The sequence below is a fragment of the Plodia interpunctella genome, chromosome 19 (genome assembly GCF_027563975.2).
Source record: "Plodia interpunctella isolate USDA-ARS_2022_Savannah chromosome 19, ilPloInte3.2, whole genome shotgun sequence".
Lineage (NCBI taxonomy): Eukaryota > Metazoa > Arthropoda > Insecta > Lepidoptera > Pyralidae > Plodia > Plodia interpunctella.
Window position 1 is genome coordinate 3,128,368 of NC_071312.1, and position 26,943 is coordinate 3,155,310.

The window sequence follows — 26,943 nt, forward strand, 5'->3', positions numbered from 1 at the left end:
ATATCTTAACCACAAAAGATATCTAATTTGTTAATTAATAATACAACTAACGTATTACAGCACTATACATACTCCGTGATTTTACTAGTTGTCTTATGTTTAGTGTAATATGTGTAGTAGAGTATGTTGTATTTACCTATTATTTTAGTGCTGCTTGTTAGTAATTAAAATTTTTGTTTGATTTTTCTAATGTGAATTTTGATAGAGGTGTGAAAAATTATAAAATGCCAATTCAAAAATAAATAAATAAAATTCAGATTCAATTTCAATATATTATAGATTATTGTAATAATTCACATTAAACTTAATTAAAACTTATAGCCCACGTAAGCTCCTCACACTCTCCACTACGAATTCTCTTATAGACAAAGGCGCTAAAGGTACTCGGTATAAAATCTCCATCATAAAACCAATAAACAGATTCATGTCCCATTTTATTATAAAAATCAAAATTACGAGTTATAATACATCTTTCTTCAATCGAACAATAGAAATCGATTATAGCACATCGACATCCTCGGAAATAAATCGATCGTGGACATAAATAACAGAACGGAGCCTAACGTCCGCCGCGTTACACTATATGTACACACGTACCCTCGGGTAGCGTCCTCAGTCTCTCAGTCTATTCGTCGGGCGCGGAGTCCGCGCGCTGCGAACACGCGAACAGCACCGCCGCCAGCTCGTGCGCCACCTTCTGGTCCAGGATCTGCGACATGACCAGCGACAGCAGCCGCCGCTCGTGGCGCCGGATCAGCGGCCGGTTCTCCGGCAGCTCCGCCAGCCGCAGCAGCGTGGCGGCCGCGCGCCGCAGCATGTCCAGCGACGTGCCCATGGCGTCCGGGTTGTCGCGCAGCGCCGCCACGCCGTGCTGGTTGGCCACGCCCAGCGCCGTGTGCTCCGCGCGTTCGATGAAGGCCACCAGCTGCGCCACGGCGGGCGCGTGCGCCGCCACCTCGCGCGCGGCCGCGCCGCCCGCGCCCGCCAGGTAGTGCAGCAGGTTGACGGCGAACTCGCGCACCACGGGCCGCTCGGGGCGACACAGGTCCCGCGCCAGCCCCGCGCACAGCGCCGCCAGCCGCCCGCGCGGCGGCGTGGCCAGCACCAGGTCCACGTTGGCGTCCGTCACGCACAGCTTGCACAGCGCCTCGAGCGCCAGCCGACGCGGCGACAGCGGCGAGGACGCGGCGGCGGCGGACGGCGCGTCGCCCGCCACGGCCGCCGGACACACGCTCCAGTGCAGCAGCCCGTCCAGCAGCGGCCGCGCCACGGCCTCGGGCTGCGCGCTCAGCTCCAGCCCGCCCGCGATGTTGGCGCAGCAGACGAGCGCATCCTCGCGCAGCTGCGCCAGCGCGTCCCACCACCACTCGCCGCCGCCGCGCAGACTGGAGCAGCAGCAGTCGCCGTCGCCGTCGTCGCGCGCCGCGCGCTCGTAGGCGCGCGCGCGCGCTGCGCGTGGCGCGTGCTCGTGGTGCAGCAGCAGCAGCTTGCCCGCGATCGCCAAGAAGGCCCCGGACCGCGAGAACTCGGCCTCGTTCCCCGGCACGAACGTCAGGCCCCGCAGGATGTTGGACAACGCTATGCAACGTTTCGCGAGAGCGTCCCGCGATTCGTTCACTAGATTGAGACTGGGTTCGTCTCTCGTGTAGCACTCGTCCTCGTAGTCTTCCAGCCGCCGCCGCTTCAGCACCCCGGCGGGGTCTTTGATGAGTAGAGTGGGGCGCCGCTCGGGCTCGAGGTCCATGGGCTCGGCCTCGAGGTTGTCGGCGTCGTGGTCGCGCGGCCGCGGCTCCTCGGGCTCGGACTTGAGCCGCGGGGAGTCGGCGGCGGCCGCGGGGGGAGGGGACGGCGCTCGGGTCCCCTTTAACACCCGCACGAAAGGTAAATGCACAAATTCCCCCTGAAACAAACAACAGTATTATTATTTAACAAATTATAAACACAACTGACTTGCGTAAGAATATAAGATTTAATTATATACGTCAATGACATTTTTTTACATCATTTAGCTCTCCTAATGCATCAGAAGGTAAGGTTGTAGTCCAGTAGTTAAGACTGTCCGTCTGTGCTATGATTGAAAGTCGGTTTAACAATCAACTCGAAAAATAAGTTGTATTACCACCACTTACTTCCAGTGAAGGAAAATATCGTGAGGAAGCATCCACACAGGTTTACAGTATAATTCACTATTTCGTATGTGACTACTTGCCACTAAATGGTGGTAAGATAAGATAGTTTATATATCTCACAGTGTGTGAGTATGTGTGTGTGTGTACAAACCTGAAAGCAGGGCATGATGTGGTCGGCGGCGGCGTGCGGGCCGTGCTGCCAGGGCTCCAGCACGTCCTGCACGCACGCGAGCTCGCGGTCGGCGGGGTCGGCCGCGAACAGCGGCGAGTCCGGCCGCATCGTCACCGGCTGCCGGCGCCGGCTCTCTAGCGTGTAGTTCTCGCCGCTAAGGATTTTCACTCGATCGCTGGGGTCTGGAGGCTCAGGTTTTTTCCTGAAAAATATGTGTGTGTGTCAAAATCGACCGAAGTTGTATAGTCATAATAAAGAAAGACATACTATGTAATTTCAATGGCCTGTTTATTTTTAGCGAATTTTGAAAATAATATTGAGATGAAAAAATTCAAGGTACGACCGGCAACCTAATTTAAATTTTGACGCGATCAACCATCATCTGGTACACAATTCATTTGGTTTCTATATATTATCGCATTTTTACCAAAAGTAAATCAGTTTAACAGTCCACTATCATTTGCCATCTAAGCTAAGATTCAGAACAATAATCTAACCGACACGTCAAGACTCAAGGAGGACACGATTATTACCTAGTTTCTACGACGGGCTCGGGCTCCGCGCGGGGCGCGTACCAGGGCTCGTGGTCGGCCGCGGGCGCGTCGAACACGTCGCTCAGGCTCTTGTGGAAGTGCTCCAGCAGCAGCTCCAGCAGCCCCGGCATGTGTTGCAGCCCGAAGTATCCTGCAGCCGACATAAACACGTTGCATTAGGATAAACGAATCCGTGGTGTTCGACCGTCGTTATGGGAAGTAAAAGGTGCATTTTGAACAGTTGTAATTTTGAGACGTTTTCTTTATGAGAAATAGACGTATTGGGACAGTTGTTCTTTTGACCCTGTTGATGATTTGACCCGATTATATATGTGTGTTCTTGAATCAATGAGAAATTATACTTCTGACTAGGTTATTCGTTCATTTAACCACTCGTCCAATGTAATATCTTACACATGTATCACATCTATTAGCAAATCATTGATAGCTATTTAAAATATTAGTGATTTTCTAATTATGCCAATACATGGCAGAAATCATGCAAAATTTTGTTACATTATTAGATTTATGATTGAAATGAAACCTAGAGGAGAGACAGGACAGTCAGACAGACCTATACAGTTGTCGTCGAAGAGCAGTATGTTGAGGATGTCTAGCGCCCAGCAGGTCTCCGCCAGCAGCCCCGACTTGAGCGCCATGACGATGCGCCAGGCGTCCACCGGACACACGTCGGCGCGCGTGAGCCGCCGCCGCTTGTCCGGCGCCGGCACGGCCGCCTCCACGCACTCCACCGGGAACGTCAGCTCGCGCTTCAGCGCGCTGGGGCCCAGCGCCGGACCCGTGCCCTGCGATCGACAAGTGCGATTGTGGGATTCACTTCATGACTCGAGATAAACTATAACACCCCCTTAGTAACGGTGTAAAAGAAAAGAGAATGAATAAATGATTCATCAATATTTTGATAAGTAATTTTGTAAAGTAAGGGTCGCCAAATATTATTGCGAATGAATTAAAAGATCAAAAGATCCCTTGGCAAAGGGAACTTCAAAATTTTTTTGTTTGCTCAAAAGACATGGTTATGACACGAATGCAAAGAAGAGAAAAGGTATCGTATAAAAGTGCTACAAGAGACTGAGATAGAAAAGTGCTGACCCCAAATAAAATGGGGCAATGTTGTTTAGAAACAAACCTGTTGATAAGGCGGCCAGCCCGCCGGCGGATGCGAGGGCATGGTGGGCGGCCTCCAGACGGCGGGCGACTGCGGCGAGGAGGGCTGCGGCGCGCGGGGCAGGCCTGCGCCCCAGCCCGCCGCGAACCGGCCCGCCGCCGCGCCGCCCGCCGCCGCGCCCGGCCCGTAGCCGCCCTCCGCCTTCGCGAAGTCCGGGTGTCTCCGCGGCGCGCCCGCGCCCGCCGGGACCCCCGGGCCTGCCGGGCCCGCCGGCCCAGCGCCCAGCGGCTTACCCCCGCCGTACTGGAAGTGTACGAACGATTACACGCACTGATCGAATAATATACAATGGACTCGGGATAAAACGATCGATATCATTCAGAATTTATAGAGGTGTGACTTTGAATCTATCTCCACACCGAGCAAACGAACGCCAATGAATGTGTTGATCTCTTTCTAGCACGTTATTGATAAAAAGTGATAGACATTGGCTTAGTGACTTTCGTTGGCCCAGATTGGAAATAGCATGAGTTTTGACAGTGCAATCTTTGCTACCATTTCATTGTCTTTTTATATAGACAGGATTGAACATTTTTGGTAGAAAAATTTATAAAATATTGAAGAGTAAACCTGGAAATGTCAAAACTGCAACAAAACACAATGAATCTTTTCGTTCTCTATGCACTTTTGCACATTAACGAATTATCATAAATCACATAACGATAAATATAGACCGTTTTGAATCGATGAAACTTGACAAACATAATAGTCCCCGCGTATGTACAAAATTATTAATACTACACCCAATTCTATTGTCAAGCTTCAAACGAGTCCAAAGTTATGTAAAGTTAAGCAGAAACAGATGTCATTACACTGACTGTGCACCCAGGATATGTAACGCTTCGAATGAATCCGGTAAAGCGTCGAATGAACTTCATAAATTAGGGCAATGTCACACTAGCAAACTTAATAATAATAATAATAATAGAAAACTAGCTTATATTCGCTGCAAACATATTTTTAGAAGAGATAACTACAATCTGTCAAGAAAGCGAAGTATGATTAACTAAATTTTTTTGCCACTGCAATACCATCTATCATGGTCAAGTATGACTGATAATTGTTGCCGGCGAAGTGAGACTGTGCGCTCATTTAATTTCTTCAATATCTTGACAGATTGTATAAACAATGTTAAGCCGAATATTGCCATTGAGATATCACCCTATTATTCGATCAAACCGAATCGATATGAAGCTAAGACACCAATTAAAACTTATAGCTAAGCGTACAATGATTTAAGTGAAAGCATGCACATGGATTTAGTGACCAAAATATTGATCTTAAATAAAGCCACCACCACACACTCTATACCTCAACTTCCTCGTTGTAATAATGTTAAATTTTGATAGCAACGAACGATTACCGACCGATGGCGGCGTCGACTCGACACCGAAAAGCCAATTTTGATTAATCACACCGCAAGCCAATTGAGTTAACGAAAAAAACAGAAGAAAATTAACAGTGATAGCTTAAAATTTTGTCCAAGCGAGTGGTATTATCGAAATAATTAAATGAAGCCAAAACCACGGATGATTTCGTGTCCCTTGCATCGATTAACGTCTGCGTAAAGTGTGACTTGTGTAAACAAAAACTGCTATATACTCAAACTATATGGGTATTTTTATGTGAAGCAGTTGCCTCACATAAAACAAAGTTTTGTTTTCAGTAATTTCAATAATTTTGAACGGATTGAAGTGTCCTTTTTATTATTCTGTTACATAAAGAATGTATGTGATATAAAAACAAATATGATTAGTGTCAACAATAATAATATTGTGCTCATATATGCATATGCATAATATCGACGTCTGAACAAAAAACAAGTTTAAAAACTTATGTGTGTCTGAAGCTTGTAACCTAATAGTATACTAATAGTAGACAAGCAACTCACAACATAACTATCGTTATTTCCCACAAAGCACCATAAACATAAGGGAAACAAGATAACTCATCTGTGACAGTCGACTGAGCGAGACCACTAATCATCTTACATTCACACATGTGGAATATTAAATTTATTTCTCACTCGGTAAAATAAATACAAGAACGAGACGTACACAACGGCGTACTTATCTCGTAGGGATCTCTTAGAAAGTATATGTAATTAGTTATAATTTGAACAGACGAGAATCGATCCGGGATATAATGGAGTCGTGCGTGCTCGCATGTATTGTGACCGATCGCCAATCATGGGAAGCGGTGTGGGTTGAGTGCGTGGTACAAACGGGGCGTCCGTACGTAGGGTCTCGGGTTCGGATGCAGCGGCGCCACGAGTTGGCGCGCTAGCTGCGAGCTCATTAGGTTAGGCGGCTGCGACGACGGGATCTAAACCAAACAGACAGTCAGCCTGACTTGTCTTACATCTGTCTCTCTCTCTCTCTCTCATCCCAGCGTGGGCCCGGTTTTAATAACTTCTGTGACTAAAGAATTTTGAAGATTTGGTATTGATTTTATGACTGGCCGCTTGCCTGACGTCAACCTTCTCTTTCACACAAACTCGGACCCCGTGTGAAAGTTTCATCCCCCTTGAGATGGGAAATTCCAAAACATTGACGTCGTATAAGAACCACTATAAAATTTCCAGTTTTTAGTTCCTACAAGTCAATCAGTTTCCAATTTTATACATTAGATTTCCACAACACAAAAATATTCGCTTTTAATGTCTATATTCCTATATATATCAAACTCAGATGTTCTGCAAACAATTATCATACCTAAATACCGAGATTCAAATGTCATAGTAGATAACAATTCTTCAAATCACATACTTTCTACATTTTTTTTGATCATGCAATGCACTAGTACAAGCCAAATGCAAACGACGCTATAATCGTAAATAAATATTTGATGACATTTCAACCTCCCTATTATATAAATTCATATGTAAACCCTGATTATCAATTCCACGGTATTCTGACATTTCATAAATGTTGCTATCATTGATAGAGCCGAATTGAAAATATTTGAGTAAAATAAAAAATTTACCTATAATAAATTTTACGTTTCAATTACAAAAACTAAAATTCAAAATATACTTAATAATAATTATGAAATACTTATTATATTTTTTATTATCATGTTATGAAAGCTATTACGATTATTTGGGAAATCATTTTTCTTTTCAGAAATCACAGTTTAGTGATTAACAGGTTCTTCACACTTTTTTCAAAACCATTTTGTTATATCTAAAAATACTAAAATTGTTTTATCTGTGGAATTTTTTATCATGAATTCACAACGGGAATATGTTTCATCGGATGACTTACGAGAGGAGCCTGATTTTCATTGACTGAAGAAATATGTTGTACTATTTTTTCTATTTAGTAAATTTACAATTGATCTTTCATCTGTACTTCCCAATGGTGCAACAATGGAATTAGATTAAGTAAACTCTGTTATTTTGATCTAATTCAATTATTATTATTTTTTATTTCGAATAAAACTTTTCTGAAATGTCAAAAAATTACACGCGTCAGAACTTCACGAAATTATTAATCAGGGTATAGTTATATTCTTAAAACAATAACAGCATAGATTCTATATTTTCGTCTGTTATGGCTGAATGTTTTAATACTGTGAATTGAGCACTAATTACCATCGAATAATGGACGTTTAGGCATAGACATTATGGGTCTATAGTACATTAAACTGTTCATTATCCATTAAGTTGTGTCGATAGCGATACGATTGCGTTCTCGCGAATATTTATGTTCAACCCAAAGAGAGTCAATAATTTGGATAAATTATTTCTATTTTGTTATTGTTTTACAATAGCTCATCTAAGGCGGTAAGATACAAGGAAGTAATTTATACGATCAATAAAAGAGTGCGGAATAAAGCACACGCATACATACACGAAACATTACTCCTTACATGCTAGTCATGCTATATATTGGGCTAAAACATAATAATATTTAAAGTTATCTAAAAATGCGGTAGGTTTTTTACTTAAGTCAGGTAAGAGGAAGATTTTCTAGTTTATCTTAATCTTTGGTTTAAATATTTCTCGTAAGATCTATGACTAAACACAAACAGATTACAAAAGCATTGATCAGTTTTTAACACATACCAAAACCGTAACAACGCATAATCTATCATTCAGTCGTTTAAAAAAAATGACACAAAATTTGCTGATGACCGAGCCGCGCCATTTCAAAATGGTTGACTACAGTTTAAACGAAAAATAATTAGTCGAGAATGCAGATAACCGTAATAGATTTTAGGAAATAATCGAGCATTAAATTTGAATCTACGATAAACTGTACTTGTCTCGACAAATCAAAACCTAACCTGAAAGAGCAAACGTCATATGAATAAGAATAAAAAATAACCTCGATAGGCGGCTGATGCGGCTGGTGCGGCGACAGCGGCGGATGGGGCGGATGTGGTGGATGAGGCGGGTGTGGCGGATGCTGCGGATGCGGGTGCTGCGGATGCTGCGGATGTGGCGCGCGGTAGTAGTCAGGATAGGGCTGCGCGGGCGGCGGCGTGGCGGGCGGCGGCGCGGGCGCGCCCGGCCCGCCCGCGCGGTACTGCCCGCCGTAGCCGCCGTACTGGTACTCGCCGCCCGGTCGGTAGCCCCTACAAAACATTTGTACATTACATTGTTATATCGAATGCTTTTTTGAAGTCCACCGGCGTCCAGCTGTCCCCCACTATCTACTATTGTTTGGATGTAGAAATAACTGGTACTTCGAGCAGCTCTAAATAAAAAGGCCCCGACTTCGAAGTTGCTGGCATCACCTCGTGATAGAAAAAACCTAAGGGTTTCCAAACGGGGGAACACACATTCTACAAACTAAAAACACTCGATTAAATTCTCTTCCCAATAAAAAAAAGAAGATCATAATTGATCATAATGATCTCTTTCTTTTTTCAGTCAAGAAAATTTAAGATAATAAGTAATATTTTAAAAATTACACCTACCTATCCCCTTCGGGTCCATAAGGATAAACGGGCCTATTCGCTTGATAAGGAGGCCCGTATTCATACCCGTATCCTTGTTGGTAACCTGTAAGTCGAAAAATTCACAATTAAACTAAAAATCTCGCACTGCTTTTGAAACCAGTAATGTATGTACAAATGATTAACGATAACGCATGCATTAGAATGTGGTGTTAAATTGATTACAGTACATGCAATGATCAGAATATGCAAATAATAACAACACAGCCAAAACTAATTTGTGAACCATCCCATAGTGACAGGGAAACTCATTTTACCAAGAGGAGATTAATATGAAATGCAAGGGTCGCTCGAGGTGTCAATTTCAATATTTGAATTAAAACATGATAATCTTGGATTAGCAAATCTCATAATAATTTATCAAATGAACACAGGTAATAGAAAACTGTTTTATCGACTGCACTATGAACTGTCAAATCAACACTAATTGTAGACATTGATTTATCATTAAATGACATCTATTTCGGTCGAGAGAATCTATCATCAGTCTATTGGTGAAAACAGTACAAAAATCCGTCTGGATTTTTTTGAGTTTATCGCGTTGACACAGACAGACAGGCTTTTTATAATATGCACGGACGACCTCTGCACGATCACTATGAATGAACCCTTCCGTGGTCGTAGTGTGGACAGTACCTGGGGGTCTCCGGGGCCCGGGCGGCTCGTCGAAGGGGTTGGAGGCGGCGAGGTTGTCGCCCGGCCCGCCGCCTACAAACCACACCACACACCCACGTGACTACTGTGACTGGGATATTGTGACTACCAGACGATAAGGGTCAACGAGCCATGTTTGTTTTATTATTCAAATATTAGTCATACTTTTCAGTGCACCACATTTTTAAATGCACCCAAGGCGTAAAAATTGGAGTAGAAGTGTATTTTAGTTGAAGTAAATTAAATCCGAATGATATAGCTTACGATAAACTCTTATCATCTTGAAGTAGCTTCTTAGGCCAAAACGCATTCAAAATATAAAGTCTAATTTTCGCATGGAATTTCAAATCTTTTTGAAGGCGTGTAGACAATAATAAAATTCACACTAGGGCCATGTACTACTTTGTATGTACAAGATTGCATTCAGTTTCTTAATAATTTTCTATCAATTAAAGTTGAGCTTTCATGTAAAATCTCTAGAATTGGAGAACAGAATTCCCTTTTAAGGCTCACACGGGCCATCGAGTAATTAAACAAAATTAGAAACGGAACGCAATAAAGGTCATAGCCGACTGATTACCACACCGCTCCCACTCGACAAAATTCATTGGAAAGTGAGCTTTATAGCGTCGACTGTGGATACACTTTAAATTGAATATAATTTTGCCGGGTGGGAGCGGTATCGTCTAAATTAACTACGACCTTAATAGGCCCTGTCGGGAAAGTTAGTGACAATGACATACAAGCGACATGATGAGTCGAAACTGTTAGCTGGTGATGTTTCGTTAGCAGTTAGTATTAGTGATGCACAAATAAAGAAAACAAGCTTCGGCCGACGATCCCTATGGTTGGCTAATAGGTAAATCTTGTAACTAGAGACTCGACATTTTGGTATGGTCAACAAATATTAGATTCTTGTAGTATCACACACTCGAATTGAAAACGCCAGATTCTTGGAATTATTCTACAAAAGTGTCAGATGCTATTTATGTCATACTTTTGTTATGTGACATTTGTAGAATCTGTCATTTTCAGAATTTGATATTTGTCGACTACACCGACATTTTCAACAACAATGTACTTCAATTATATAACTTTACGTCAAATCGCCCTTCTTGAAAATTATTATTTGAAAATAACATTGTTGTATTGTAAAGTTTATTGTATTACATATTTAATATTAATATTCTTCACAGGTCAAGGATCCAGTTACATACTTCCATCAATTTGTTGAATGTGCACCATGCTACCGTTACAACTATGATAACAAAATTTAAAATTTAGTTCAAAATATTGTAACATGTATTAGTTTAAACAAAATCTATTTACTAACGATTGATACCAATACGGTATTGAAGAACTAACGTTTTTGAGACCTAATTCAGCTCATAATAACTTTGGAATGCGCTGTAATGAGCGCTTACTTATTGCGTGATTATAACTGCCACATAATCACCCCAGGATCTTAATTCCTAAGTTTCAATCACATCTCTATGTACTATGCGCTCGCTCACGACGTCAACCTACATTAGTCACAAATCGTAAAGCTCAATTAAGCTTGACGCCGTAAAATGGCACATGGGATAGCCTATTTCATCTAGTGTATATTTTTACCTATTGCGAGAAAATAACTATCGTATCAATATTGTAGAGTATCTTGTCTATCTATTTCAATAATATCACTTGGATATAGATAAAAATAGTAAAAATAAGGGACATAGAAGTCATCATTATGAAATTTAAGAGGCGTGGGTGCATTTCTTTTTCAATTTCTTTATCGATACTAATTCTTTCACTTTTTATCGTAGTGAGAGCTAACGTGTTGTAATAAAGTCTAATCGTCATTAGCGCTGGCGTAGAGCAATATCCATGCAAATTTAAATCTAAAGCAAAATTTGAACCTATGAGATGCGCGTTACATGTACGAGCTTTTTACTACAATACACGCACACTAGTGAATAAAGAAACGATTGGAGTAACTCGATTCCTTTCGCTCGAAATATATCTAACAGGAAAAATGACCAGTAAAATTGAAAATAATAAAGTACACCGTATGTACATATTTTGAGGTTATAAATATATAAATAGATAAACAATTACCTGTCTGCTGGTTGGGCTGCGGCGGGTAGCCGGCGTACTGCGGCGCGTAGCCGTCCATGGGCGCGCCGCCCGCGCCCGCCGCCCCCGCGCCGAACGACTCCGACGAGTTCGACGACCCTACGATATATTATGTATTATCCTTTACACTGAATGAATCCTACAACATGTGTTCTCCTTTGCAAGATATGACCTATGCTGAATGGACCCTACAATATATTATTTTCTACCCTTTGCAAGATGTGACAAGAAACCAGACACTACTTCAATCAAATTTGGAATAATTTTTAAAATCTTGTCAAATTAATTCATCAGCAGCGACGCTTTAATCAAAAGCATCTAACTCTTAGATAGATCTATACAAGACACAACATTCCTTATCAGATTTTTCAACTGCTTTACAGTGGAACATTCTAACATGCAAGATGACTATTAATATATTACATGAATCTAGAGATCCCTTAGCCTTGAACTTTCCTTTAGGGAAACCTTTTAATTTCGCTCATTTAATCCTTCTCTGTCAACTAAATGACTCCAGAAATACAGAAAATCTACAAGGTTCGTTCAAGTTACTTAAGTGATGTTATTGAGTTATTTTATAGTTTTATTTTGACATAGTATTTGATTTGACTAGTTGGAAGATAGCCAATTATGACTAGAAACTTGCATCATGAACATACCTGCACTGGAATTACTATTGTTCTTGCCGCTCTTCTTCTTAGTGGAGGCTTCGACCTGGTTTATGATTGGCTGCGGGTCGATGCCGCCGCGGTCGAAGTGGCACTCGTACGCCAGTAGGTTCTTCGTGTAGTGCTTCCTTAGCGTGTATGCGGCCGATGACGACGCCCCGATACCCAGTAAGCCGGCGATGTCTTTCCACGTCTTGTTTTTTGTCACCTGTAATTTTAAATGATTTGTATTAGAAATCTTTTAAAGACATTGAAAAAAAAAAAGTTTATCTCTTGTTGATATTATTTTATTCACGAGATACGAAAAACCTTCATGTCTATTTAGATGAAACGATTTGACTCAAAAATATTTTGACTTTGTTATTATTAAGATATCTAGTCTAAACTTATATATTTTAGGTGTGGTTCGACGTAAGTACTATAAAATCATCATCGGATAAAATGAAACCCCGTCTTGTCAATAAAACATAATTGGCACTACCTGGCAACTATTGAAGGCATTACATTTCATTAATTCATTTCCAATCCCATCCATATTAATCACGTTTGTAACACATTTCACGAAATACCGAACTGAAACCTATCCGTATACATTTCCACATGAAAAACCACTAATATCAATAAACACAAGTGTCCACTTCTAATTGCACGTTATGAAACAACACAATAAGCTATCCGCTCAGAATACCGCAATATTTGAGACGCGCTTTGCGTTAGCTCGTGCAGCGCAGCGGCAGTTAACAGAGGCATAAACTGCGAAGGTTTACTGCGCGCGTCGAATACACGATAACTCGTATTAACCAGCGGAGCAGCAATAATGAACGCACGTCCGTCCAGCGCCGCGGTCCGCACTACTCTGACCAAACCGCGATACATTGTTCCGACCGGCCTTTGCAAAACGGTCTAATGATAAAAATTTATTAACTATCGTTAAAGCCCCGAACGTTTTATGGCGACTGTTCACATAAACCCCGCGGTACATGCGCTAACATAAATCCTAAGCGAAGTCTATTAGTCTCACTTGCATAGCTGCGCGCGAGTTTACTGCCGCGGCTAAAGTGATACTAGACGACACAAATGTTTACAAAACCTGTAAAACCTAATTGAATTACACACACTGCTCATCCTGTATACATAATTTAATGGCGACTTTTACTACTCTCAGGAATATAGTCTTATTTGTAGTATAATAGCTGAGATTCCATTTATAGGGAAATGTTGGGTGATGTTGGAGCTTGAATGCGTTAGCGGCTGTGTAGCGAGATTAACGCTCTCTATGGAATTGCTGTACTTTACAAATCCTTTGTACAAATGCAACGCGTTGAAATTTAAATATTGCACGTTTATGTGTACTCACGAATACTATATCGCTGCTAAAGCTTTCAGTATTATTTATGTATGCAATTTAACTTTGAAATAAAATGCATTTATTTACAATAAATACACTTTTATTGGTTTACATGTAAATTTACTGTGTATAGCAATGCTCGGCAACTTATAAGGGTTTTAATTATTATTTTCCAACATCTGTGAACGTCATAAATCTTTTCCATTTTACTATGTTTCTCATTACTTTTAAAGGCGTAGAACTGTTAATACTAAAATATATTTTCGTATATGACAATATTTCTAGGTAATTTTTTTGCGTGTCTTTTATATAGTCGTGATTTTTCTGTGGGAATGTTAACATGAGGTTTTTCGAGTAAAGTGTTGCTCTCTCTCTCTCTCTCCCCACCAGCCTGTCTCATACAGCTAGTGGTATCTGGTATCTCACCTCCACGAAGCCCCCCCTGTCGCGCACCAGCAGATAGAGCCGGTAGAGGTCGAGCGGCTGCTTGGAGATGGTGGGACAGGAGGCGATGGGCGTCCGCCGCTCCTCCATGAAGGCCAGCAGCCTCTCCACCCAGCCGCGCCGCTCCGGGGCGTCGTCCATCTCGTACAGCTTGCCCAGCGAGTCCGACTTCTGGCGCAAACACACGTCATCATATACCTGATAGTTACTATCCACCACCTCACATAGTATTGTGTTCATTATGAAACTTTTTAAATCGTTTTTCTTTCAAAACAATTTAAAAGTTTGAAATTTCTTTAACATCGATTGTGCAAGCGAAGATCATTTCGCAAAGTTAAACTTAAAAACCTTGTCAATTTATACAAATTAAATTATGCCTAATAAAAGTTTCATACAGAGCACTACATACATAATAATCAAATTATAGTCCCAAATATATAAAGACGTGGTTTTTTCACTCTTAAATATCACATTTTATAGTGATATTTAAAAATAAAACCTAGAAAAAAGTAAATAAAAAATAGAATTATTTTAAAGGTCAGTAAAGAATTTAATTTAATTTTTAGAATGCATACAAGAAAGACAATCCATAACATAAAATTTAATCGGAATACTAAATTCTCGATATTCGCACGCAATAGTTTACATTTGGGGCCATATATTGATGTTTATTGGTAATGGATTTATTTTCTAGACAAAAATGTATACTTCATAAATCAAAAAAAATTGAAACTAAACCTCACCCACTCTACCAAGGCACAGATTTATAAATGCAGTCTTTGGGTCAACGAACAAGCCATTTTTCCATCTTACGGATCAGTTTTCATTCATTATTCTAATTAATAACAATCCAAATCCAAAAGTGCATATTAATCTAATATAAATCAAGTGCTGTTACTTCTATAAATATTTATAAAGGCTAACATCGAAAACAGACAATAAACAGCCTATGGACCATGCTATATATCACACAGGCATTCGTTATATGATAAAATTACATATACCTAAATCTATAAATCTAGCACACTCAAGCACATATTTAAATGTTTTATTAGTTTCTTCGCGATGTATACTATATTTTTTTATGATATATTTACTTTGCTTTCTCAAACCATGTTTGATATAGATAAGTTGAATTAGACACCATATGAAATGGAACATGAGCTATATGCCAAATAATAACTAAGAAACAAATATTTATAAAGTGTTTACTTCGAGATTCAGAAAATGGTATTTCTCTATTATCTGACTGCTCAAACGGATACTCCAGATTTTTATTTAAATTATTTTAGGAAATTGTAGTGATAATGGCACGGACACAAAGTCCAGTTAACGAAGTTCAAACACTTAATCTAACAGTAGACGAAGTTTGCATGGATAGAACCTAATGACTGATCAAAAACTTAATCGAGTACATAATTATGTACAATCAGAAATAAAAAATCTCACTCTAAAAGCGAAAGACCAACACCAAACAGTAAAGAATACAGCAGAAAGCTTTTCTTTCTGTAGCATACTAAGCTCGAAGTCAATATTTTAGTAATAGGCACAACCGTATGCTTTTGAAGTATGTATCTGTATAAAGTGTATGCGATTCGTATAATGCGGAAGAAAGATAATAACCATGCATTATCTTAGGCTGCGTACATAAAGATAACATAGGAGAATGGATCGATATGAACGCACCTTAAAGGTAGTGTAGCAAATTAAACGACACCGCTCCTACCCGGTAAAATAACGTTAATTGAAATGTGAGCTTCATATTGTCGATTGTAGACATACTTTAGAATGGCAACAAATTAGCAGAAAGTTCGCTTACAGCTATCGTGTTGTCAATGTAAAGTATGAATGGCAACACTCAACAACCACACTTAAGTTAGCACATATAGTGTACAAGCTTAGTAGCTTGTATCGTGGGTCCAATGGACACGAACATAGAAATGGGCACAACACATCCATATCCGGAGACAAATATCTATCATCACCACGACAAATATTAGTCTGCGCTTTGAATCGAACCCTGGACCACCAGGCCGCGGACGGACATGGTAACCACTACGCCACGCAGGTCATGAAAGTATGCCTACAAAGGACGTTTTAATAATCACTTTTCAATTAGCGTTATTTTGTCAGATGGAAGCGGTGTGGTATAAGTCGACTACTATAAATGTTATACGTAAAAGTGAAAATTATTTCATCGAGCTCTACACATGCTTAATGATCTTTAACTTGATATAAACCTTTGATCTGTAGGACTCCGGCGGTATGTGACTGTTAAAAACCTGAAATACATGACAAATTGCAATGCTTGCCTCTCACTCATGACATATAACTAAAACTGTGTAGCAGTCAATTCTTTGATGAAGTATTTGTTTAACTAGGACAGTAGGAGGAAATAATTAATGGTGAAATCGTATTACAACAATAGTTTTATAGAAGCAAATGTAAAATGCAAAGTGTAGTAGTCTCTGGTGGTGGTGCTTTAATTTCCTCTTACTCTCTTGCTTTTTGTATTTTGTTTTTATTTGATTACGATTTTCATAATGAGGAATTGTGAATGTAATAAACTATAACTGTTTCGAATCCAGTAAGCTTTCGTGTGATTTTGTGTGATTCTTAAAGAATTACATTAAATGTATGTAACGTAATGTGAATAAACTTGCAAACCAAATGTCAAAGTGCAATTTATACTTTTAGAGTACAATGTTAATTTTAGTACAAAGTATAGATAAACCCGTTGTTAACATGTTATCTTTGTAATGTTTATTTACAATTTACAAGCAGTATCTAATTGTTAACTACCTACATACATCATATAAAACAATAATCCTCATAAAATCATTGTACATTGAAGTTTTGTACATCGACGACCGATATTGTGTGTTGTGAGTGAAATTAAACCACTAATATTTTATAGAATAAATATAGGAGGTTTATACAGTATAGGAGACATTGAGAGGTTTTTGAGATCGGTACACCGAAAGACTGGAATTCTCAAAGGGAATACACACACATATTGACGGAATTCCGTTTGGAAAACCAATAGTCTTCCAATTCCTATTAGTTTTCCAAACGGAATTCCGTCAATATGTGTGGGTAAATAAAATGCACCCTAGATAACTTTGCACGAGGCTGAAACAGACACTAAACCTGTTCTGTGTATTTTATTTTATTAAAATTATACAATATATTTACAGTTACTAACTACATTTACAGTTAATCTACCTCGTCTAACTTGAAAAATGCAACCCATTAACGAAAACCTATGCAAGCAAATTTTTGTGTGAGAGTAAAGTGGGGCGTGTCAACTTAGAAATGGAATTTAACTTGTAAATGACGACCAAATGTAGGTTGAAGGCTATTAATTATCGAAGAATATTAAACCGATCTACATCGCAAATGGGCACCATCAAGGTAATTTTTAATACGAATGCGATGAATTATATATATGATCACAAATTTGAAGTAGTATCGTGGTGTGAGAGTATATCAGTGTAGTGTAGTGTAGTGTAGTGTAGTGTAGTGTAGTGTAGTGTAGTGTAGTGTAGTGTAGTGTAGCGTAGTGTAGTGTAGTGTAGTGTAGCGTAGTGTAGTGTAGAAGAGGTAGGAGTGAGACTGACCGGGCTGGGCGGCGGACGCGACCAGGCGGGTGCGTCGTAGTCGTCGTGCGCGGACGAATGCGAGGCCGCGCCCGGCGACGGCGACGGCGCCGCGCTGCCCGGGAACTCCTTACGGCCTTTCGTGCTGCAGGCCTCCTCGCCTGACGCTGCAACCGACGATGGCACTATATTACAGGCCACCCATACACCCATTACTCCTATGGACTCTAATGCATCCCTAATTCCGAACTTGAACTGGATAAAGCTTTATTTATATCGCGAGCGGGAGATGCGGGCATGTGCAACAGCTAGTTTATAATAATTATCCCGAGGGGTTACTGCAAGTTTGCATTTCACTTCTCACTATCGAATCGATTCGAAGTGAGACGCAGCGAACCAATTACATTGCAATATGGTTGTTGTTGCGTCACAATAGCGCAATGTGATTGGTTCACTGCGTCTCACTTCGAATCGATTCGATGGTGACAAGTGAAATGCAAACCCGCACTTCGCCCACTGCAACAAGTATTTGATGTCTAGAAATTATTTTCAGATTGAATTATGCTGGTTTCAAATTAGTTTTAATAGGCAATGTTTGCCCTTAAATTTGAATCATAAATTAGATTGTTAAATGATAAATGCCCAGTGGCAGTGGAACCGAAAACATTCTAAATACCTATATGTGTAAATCTATGATTTCATGGCTCTCTTCCCTATTTATAATTCCCCCACGAAAGCTTCCAAACTTTTTGTAAGGAGCCTAGCATACTAATTGCAAGATGTATCGTAGGTGTTTACATACCTGCGGATGCATTACTAAGCGTACTTTGTTGACTGCCCTCATCAAGCGGGGCCCCGTCAGGGCCCGTAGTGACCAGGGCCGTAGCAGGGGCTGCAGGCCCGTTGTCATGAGCGTCGCCGGGCGCTGTGGGCGGCGGCATCGCGCCCTCACCAGACCCCGGAGGTCCCATGTGCCGACTTTGCTGCTGTAATATAGAAACGAAATTATTTTAATAACTACTACATTAAGGAACAAGGAAATGGAAAAAACTAAATTACTGTGATATTATGTCGGGCATAGATGGCATTTTTATTTTTTTCTTATTTGAAAGAACGCTTACCTTCATGGGCGGATAATGTTGAGGCGGATGTGGCGGCGGAGGCCTGTACTGGCTGTACTGGTAAGGGTGGTGATTTCGCGGAGGATAGCCGTAAGGCTGCGGCGGGTAGTGCGGAGGCTTGTACGCCCCGTGGTGGTACGGCTGCGGGACCATCGCAGCGCCCGGCGGAGGCACGGGCCCGCCCGGGCCCTGGGGGCCCGGGGCCGCTCCTGGGCCCCGCGGCGCGCCCCCGCTGCCTTCCGACAGCGACGACGACGTTCGCGGCGGCATCACTACGTTTTGCGTACCTGTAATGAAAATTTATTAAAGTGTTTTTAAAATGTAAAATTTTAAATTTTAAAGTGTATAGAAAAGTAAAAATACCTACGACTTGCGACGAAATAATTTATTTATTCTAAGTGAAACGAATGACGATGTGTTAATAGTGTCCATCATATTACATTCACTACGTCAATACATTTCCCTTACAATGGGGATTCGTCGATCGGAAGTGAGAGGTGAACGAGCCCACCTGCGCTCCTGACGATAACAGATTACAACCCTAGGCGAGCATCAATCGTGGGCGGAGAGACGCACCCAATCACTCTCGTTTTCGCCGGCACGTGAGCGGCATGCACCGCTAGCCTGCGAATTCTCGTTGCACTTTATTGCATCCATATATGTGCATACGACATGCACGCAACGCATTGACCGAGGCCGAGATACTGCCTGTGATTTGCGACGACGAAAGTGGTATTGCAGCCTTTATGTAGGTCGATTTGGCCACGGTTATGTTAGTGTTACGTGAGAGTTACCTAGTTCAATTAGTCGTCATTTTCTAAGAAACGACTGAGAGTGAAAATTCTGAGAACCGCGGCGGCAAGCGGCAAAAAAGTGAGGGGACAGTCGGTTTAATCTCATCAGCTGGCTATTATCGGGCTATTATTGTGTCGACGATCAGACGACTGGCAGACAGTGGGGCGCCGTTGAATCATAGATAACAGCTCGTACCATACGCGCCCACCTATATCTATTTATTTACAGCGACCTTTAATGAGTGTAGCGCCACGGTAATGGGGTCGTCCCTGCGGCCGGCCGACCACTGCCTCGTAAAAATAGCGCACGTCGAATGTTGTTAAATAGATAGACTTACACTTGACATCATTGTGAACCCTTGATATTGGCCAAAATAATTCATTACTATTGTATATATATTTTTCAATACTTCAATCTCATCTCAACCGATGCAGTTTCACGTGATACGTTTTGTGTGCCTAAATAGTTCTTGATCTTCATTTCCCCAAATAATTTGGCCTATACCTGTGACAACACTGTTTGGTCAAATGGTACACAATTATATTAGCGAACTATTCAAGGCTTTCAATTAGTTGCAACGTGTATGTCCAAAACCAGCAGCTAGAAACTTCACGGAGTCAGTTCGTTACCTAAGATTGTTGTCTTGGACATATCCATTAATCACTCGATTTACAATATCGAGCAATCAAATCGAGAATTGAAACTCTTTGTGGGCGAGCGGTTGTCGTGTCGCGAACCAGCTCAGTCAAGGGCAAGCAGCGCCCGTCACCACGCTGTACCAAACCGAGGTCTTTACTTTCCCACCGCACAAGTACTTATGCAATGTTTTTACTTTATTATTCGTTGGTCCGAATTTCGCCATTCAGTTTTAAAAGCCCATTTCCTCGAAACGAGTTTTTTTCTTAATGATATTTCAGTCATTTATTTCCGGCAGTAGAGAGTTCCCTTCACATTTCATTCGGGCACAAATGACCTAAATTAATGTTGGTAATTTAAAGATGCCATACGATTCTGACATTCAACTTAACGCATTTTGAAATAAAGTCTTGTGTGTAACTTGCAACTTTTACAAGATTTAAGTATTTATTATTATATTTCTTGCACAAGCTTGTTTATTGCAGTGAAAGAATTAAACCTTTTCTCTTCTTTGCGATACAAGTGAATTCGTCGTTTTAGATAAAATACCCAGTATTTATACATTGCTGTGATTTAGAGTCTTTGAAGAATCCAGCGTAAATACAGGTAAAGAACAGTTACCAATAAAATGGCGAAGACATCCCACAGCAAAATGTCAAGAGTTAGGTATCACCAATACCAAGCAAAATGTTATTCTACAGCATTAAAACAGAATATACTACAGAAGTACAATCATGGTTTCGCCGTCAGCTACGCGCGGCTAACCGCTTGAGATCGTTAGTGGCTATGCATTCCGTGCCGGACAGCACTCACGGAGCGCCCAACGTGGCTCCGCCAACCACAGTCTTGACTTGAAAACAGATTATTTCATCTTATTATTTATTTTGAAAATTGCTAACAGACAATTAAATTTATTTAATTATTGGGGACGAACAACTGGGAGATCTGTACAATACAATCAGTACAATCTTCGATAGTTTGAACTCTTAGTAAAGTCTTTTAATTCTTTACATAAATATTTCCTAAAGTCGAACCGCACACTCCAAATAATAGCGAGTGTATAAACAAGGAACAAGTGAGGCGTTAACCACAGAGAGCATATATAAATAATGGCGTTAACAAAAGCGTCCTAGTTGAGACAAACGGCGGCGTCACGAAGCCGGTCGTGTTTGGCGACCCGTTTACTGATCTCGTTGACGCTAATAACGCCATGCGCCAGCCTCTCGCTGCTTACATCGCGCTAATGTCTCTTGGAGACACTTTACTACTGTTCTACAGCAAAAAAAGTGCTATTTTTATAGATGGATTAATTGTCTTCGTGGAGATATAATTAGTGTCCCAAGACTTCCCAAGTGATCTGTAGTGTAGAAGTAAGAGCACCCGGAGATGAGGAGGCAACAAGGTTAACTAGTAGAGAATGTTTTTTAGCATTTGGTCCGTTGTAACGTTGGTTAATAACATAAGTTGGTTAATAACACAGTTTGAATTAATAATATAAAGACCATTTAATAGAGAAAACTTAGGAAAATGCTTCGCTAATAATCCCAATCAGAAAACAATTTCAAAGAGTCTATTGAAAGAAGTGGAAAGAAAACATTAGGCACTTGTTTTGAGGGTCCCATAGCGCATCGAGGTAGGAATCAGGGTGGCTATTCAAGGACAAGGTACATGTTCATCGGGCGGGGGTCGGGCCAGTGCGTACAGGCAGACATTGTAGGAAGCGGGTTAGTCTGGGCCCAAGTCGGCGAAAGAATGTCCGCACCATTAGCGAGGGGGCAGACGGGAACGGGGTGAATGGGCTGTCGAACCCTCCGGCGACCTTGACTCACCGAGATTTATCACTTTTCCGGGGTAATCTGAATACAATTAGGCGATGGGCAGTCGACGGGACCGCAGCTCGCAACAGGTCGCCATTTCAAGTACATTTCCTTTATGTCGAGGCCGGGATTGATTGATCGCAGTCTGGCTGTCATTGAACTTCACCTCATTTTGTTTTAATATTGGTCTACATCCATTTCTTCACAACTTTTTCTTTTCTTTTACATGATTGACTTTGTAACGTCTAACGAAATTACTTAGGAATAAATATAGATAGTCAATGTATATTAGCACTAAAGCGAATAATAGATATGCGTGCATAATACATTGCTGTTCAATTACAATACAGACATTAAAACACGTAACACAAAAACAAGAATCGATTGAATACACGGCCGACAATGACGAGTGACGGTGGATGGGATCATAAATAATAATAACGACCTCATCGATCTTTGCAGAAAAAAAGCTTCACAACAAACCACGACGGATGGTTTACGTGAAAACGATCAAAACAAACATTATGGCGGGATCGGGGCAAAAAGTGTTTTGTTTCATCTCTTTTTTGTTAGCTCCGAGTTCAGTGGCCTTGCCAAGGACGCGAAGGCACGTGGCTGCACATAGAGGCATTTTGTGTGACGACAAACGCAGCACGCACACACCTGCCAGCGAATACATAATCCCGCTTTCCTTTTTGTAATGTAGATTGCGCGTAATGGGAGCAGCTGCCCTCAAAACAAGTCTGACGTTAAGATTAGTATCATAACAACACTTTTCGTTTTCTCATTAATGATATTAAAAATAGGTATTTATTTTTGCTAGTCATGAAATCATTGTCTTATGTATTTCAAAAATTCTTCCCTTTTTTGTTTCAAATTTCGTTTAAAATTTTGCCCATGAAGTTTTAAATATACATAAAAGTAATCTATTTATACAGTGAACAAACTAGATAATTAATTAATCTTTAAATTTCGCCGCTATCACCGCCGTGTGACCTCTATAATTAATTTTCATAACATTCAGGGTAACTTGACTACCATTAGATTGAATATACTACTATTGCAGACAGTCCTAACGTACATACCTTAGTTTATACTTTTGCATGCAATATTCCTTTAGCAGTGGATTTATCTGTTACGACCACAATTCTTACATCTACAACAAAATATCACGTTGTCGCTGCAACTTGCTTGAAATTCATACATACCATATCAGTTATATCCAATGTACCAAAAACAGTGATCCATATCACATTGGGCATTGGCCCCAAAACCAATCCCTGAGGTAACTAGAAGCACATACGTATTGGCCCTGTTCTAATACCGCAGTGCTAAAATTATTAAACTGTTTCTTATTTCATATTCAGTATAGGTCCACCAGCTCCTGAACAAAGTAAGAGAACTACCAAGCGTTTCATTTTATCAAGATATCTAAATCTAGATATCTGTCAGAACATTTATAAACGACTTCCAATAGGAACACGTTACAAAGTCGCGAATCTCTGAGAGCCGTACGTATGTGCTCCCCTGAGCGCCACAGCTCGTCTTATCTTAGTTGATGGCATTCTTGCGCCCGCCCGCCGATACGCACGACGGCCGACTGCGAAACGCTTTTAGCGCCCGTATTCTACCAATACCAACAACTGGTACAGCACAAACAAACCTTAACATAGAATATATTGAGTTTAGTATCCGTCAACACGGTATATTCACAGACTTCGCGCAAAAGAAACCTTATTCGACGAAAATTAAAGTCGTTTTCGAAAGTCACGTTGAATGCGGGCGTCAAACAATACGCAATTCACCTTCGAACGCGTCGGGTTGCGGTATTGCGGCTTCATTGTGTTAAAATAACGATTGGAAACGTGCACAGTGCGTTTGATAAAAACTCGGATATATTTAATTTTCCTACAATCGTTAAAATTACCTACACTATACATAAAAGGCATGAAGTTTATAAAAGACACAGAAGAGTAGAAATTCCTTGCGGGTTTAATAGCGATTCATCGATGGCTAACAACGCTGTCAACCTAGAGTGGATAAAACAAATCCCTTAAAATTTGCGTATTGAAATCACGCTGTACAACAGAAGGAAAATTCTTCTACTAAACAAAATAACAAATATACTATGTCTAAAAATTTTGTTAAATTTGAGCACATATTTAAAAGGATGTGTATGAATGGCTGAACAGGTTCTTAATCTACTGTGATCACGACCAGTTCCAGATTTGAGATAATTTTATTTTCTTTTACGACATTACTGTGGGTATAAATTGTTGTAAAATTGTCCGACCTCATTTGTTCGCTAACAGCTAATGAAGGTAGTCTCGTATATTTCAACTTAATGGCTTTTCACATATAGCATCCAAGCCAGGCATACAATGAAAAAAATGGCAAAATGATAGTCAATTCTTGTACTAAATGCATTCGACATAATGAATTTTCGAAACGATAATATTTAACGTGTATTGAATTTTATTTTCATAATGTTGCATTGCAACTTTGTTATTAGGTAAAATTAGTATACGATATTCAGTTTAATAAAAACAGTAATTGATACTAAGGCAAACTTCAATGCAATGCAACTAGTACTTTTGAAGTTTGTTGAACTTTAAACTCTGACACCCTCAGTCCGCTTGCAAATTAATTATTTTTTCAGTAAAACTCAATTTCACTCAGTAACTAACTACCTCTTTCAAACCTAAACATTTAAATACATATACTGATAGAAAATCCACAGTGTGTTTTTCCTCAAGCTTCTCTATAATTTTCTAAGCCGCACTTCACATATTCACTTCGTGTTTGTCGAGAGTCAAGAATTCAAGAAGTCCGACGAGCCGAACGGTTGACGTCATGCAGTCATGTTAGCCTTCCACCACTCGGACGTGCTGGAAGGCAAACATTTCATAGCTGTGGTGTACATCGCCGCGTCAGTTGGCGGAGCCACATGTTCGTTCTGAGCGTAGCGCAGCAATGAAATTGATGCAGGCAGTATCACTGAAGGCAAAGCGGTCGCGCAATGAGGGTGTATTGCGGTCATATAACCGGTATTCGAATGCGGCGCGGCGGGCGGCAGCCGCTCGCCCGGTCTACTCCACAACTTATACAGGGCGATGTTTTGAGAAAGTCGCGTTACGACGTTAACAAAACACGATCGCTTTTGCCTGCGGTTGTCGTTCGTTACAGCCGGTATAAGGCAATAATTGCTTTTTAAGGCAATCGAAACGAACTTTTGATAGGTACTGTAAATAACAAAGAAATTCGGAATGATACTTCCATTTACATGGTTTCAATACGATTATTCCCAGAAACGCTGACTTACTATAGTTGATACGAGTATATATAAGTACAAACGTAATTATTTTTAAAGAACTTTTTCCAATATAATAATAAATAACATATAATATTTATACATTTTTAACAAAGTCTCAATATAAAGATATCGTAAATAGTAGACAAATTGTAGGCAGCAGCTGATGTAAGCGTTTATCATTAAAAGAAAACGCTATTCATAAAAAATAAAAACAAATATTTGGCCTTTTACAATTTTCCTTATCAATGTGAACTGAACGACGTCGCGTTTCTGGGAAATGCTCAGCTGTTATTTCGTTTTTAATAAATGACTATTTCGGTTTTCCTTTACTAATGTTACTATAAGGATACCTTATTGAATTAAAATTTACCGTGAAATAATACAACTGAAAAAATATTTGAAACGAATCAGTTACTCGATAGTGACTACAACTTTTCAATATTATGTTTTTAAGTTATCGTACTTCAGCGGGGCCATGCCAGTAACAGTGACATAAATATAATGGTTATGGTAGAGTGTTTTCTACCACAATTTAACATTAGTTGAGTTCTATCCACATCCTCCCTCTGAAACTTCTGAAATACGACGCAAAATTAACGGAAAATTCAGGATTGGAATCCAATGTGTGTTGTGTTCCTTTTTCAAGGAATTTCCTATCCTGTCACATCTAATTCCATAGCATGGTAATAGACGCCTGTAAACGAGGGATATTAGAGTAGATAGATTTTAATGTATACCATTTTCTTTATAATCAAATAAACTGTTTTGATGGGACAGGAAACCCACTGCTGAACATAGACAGATACATTTCCTGAGCAACCGGTTGGGGTGGGACGGCATCCTGCGTCTGCCGAGATCAACATCTTAAGTTTCCTGACAACACTGAATATCGTATAAATTAATTACTAAGGTTTGGAACCAATCTAAATATAAATAACTCTGACTTTTCTATGGGAGTTTTCATAGATCACACACAACCTACGAATAAAAATGAAGGAAGCAAAAATATCACATCACAAAGAAACTTGCACACTGCCTATTTAGATCGCTAATATGTTTAAAACTCTACTGTTAGATGTCGATATTGCAAAAATAACGGTGACATGAATAACTAAATCCGACAATAGTAGTAACTATTGTCAGATAAATAACACACCCGACAAAAAATATACTATTTAGGACTAGCTGCGCCGTGGGGTTCCGCTCCTGAGGGTAATTTGGTTTAAAAAATCTAATTCTAGGTTTTATTCTACCCGTATACCAAATTTCATAACAATCCGTCCAGTAGATTTTGCGTAAAGGATTAAACATAAATACACACATACATCATCCTTTCGCATTTATAATATCAATAGGATTAGTAGGATAAGACGAATATGTTTTGAATGAACTTATACAAAATAAATTCATTTCATGTCTGATGAAATTTACACGAAACAATG

At 40.3% G+C, this 26,943-nt stretch overlaps 1 protein-coding gene across 6 annotated transcripts in view; it reads right to left on the minus strand.

The window, feature by feature from the left end:
- Positions 1–417: 417 nt before the first annotated feature.
- osa overlaps positions 418–26,943 on the minus strand; it is an 85,097-nt gene continuing 58,571 nt past the window's right edge. Inside the window, exons 6-21 of one of the 6 annotated variants that reach the window (XM_053760054.1) lie at positions 18,941–19,227; positions 18,622–18,805; positions 17,841–17,986; positions 16,461–16,502; positions 14,203–14,388; positions 12,420–12,636; positions 11,743–11,859; positions 9,625–9,696; positions 8,950–9,034; positions 8,355–8,604; positions 6,262–6,348; positions 3,985–4,266; positions 3,409–3,640; positions 2,835–2,985; positions 2,281–2,503; positions 418–1,900 (exon numbers count right to left, since the gene is read on the minus strand). In XM_053760054.1, the coding sequence (XP_053616029.1) occupies positions 626–1,900; positions 2,281–2,503; positions 2,835–2,985; positions 3,409–3,640; positions 3,985–4,266; positions 6,262–6,348; positions 8,355–8,604; positions 8,950–9,034; positions 9,625–9,696; positions 11,743–11,859; positions 12,420–12,636; positions 14,203–14,388; positions 16,461–16,502; positions 17,841–17,986; positions 18,622–18,805; positions 18,941–19,227 (3,836 nt within the window). In that variant the 3' untranslated portion in view covers positions 418–625. Of the gene's footprint in view, positions 1,901–2,280; positions 2,504–2,834; positions 2,986–3,408; positions 3,641–3,984; positions 4,267–6,261; positions 6,349–8,354; positions 8,605–8,949; positions 9,035–9,624; positions 9,697–11,742; positions 11,860–12,419; positions 12,637–14,202; positions 14,392–16,460; positions 16,503–17,840; positions 17,987–18,621; positions 18,806–18,940; positions 19,228–26,943 lie in introns of all 6 variants that reach the window. The other 5 variants (XM_053760053.1, XM_053760055.1, XM_053760056.2 and 2 more) reach the window with 5 other exon arrangements.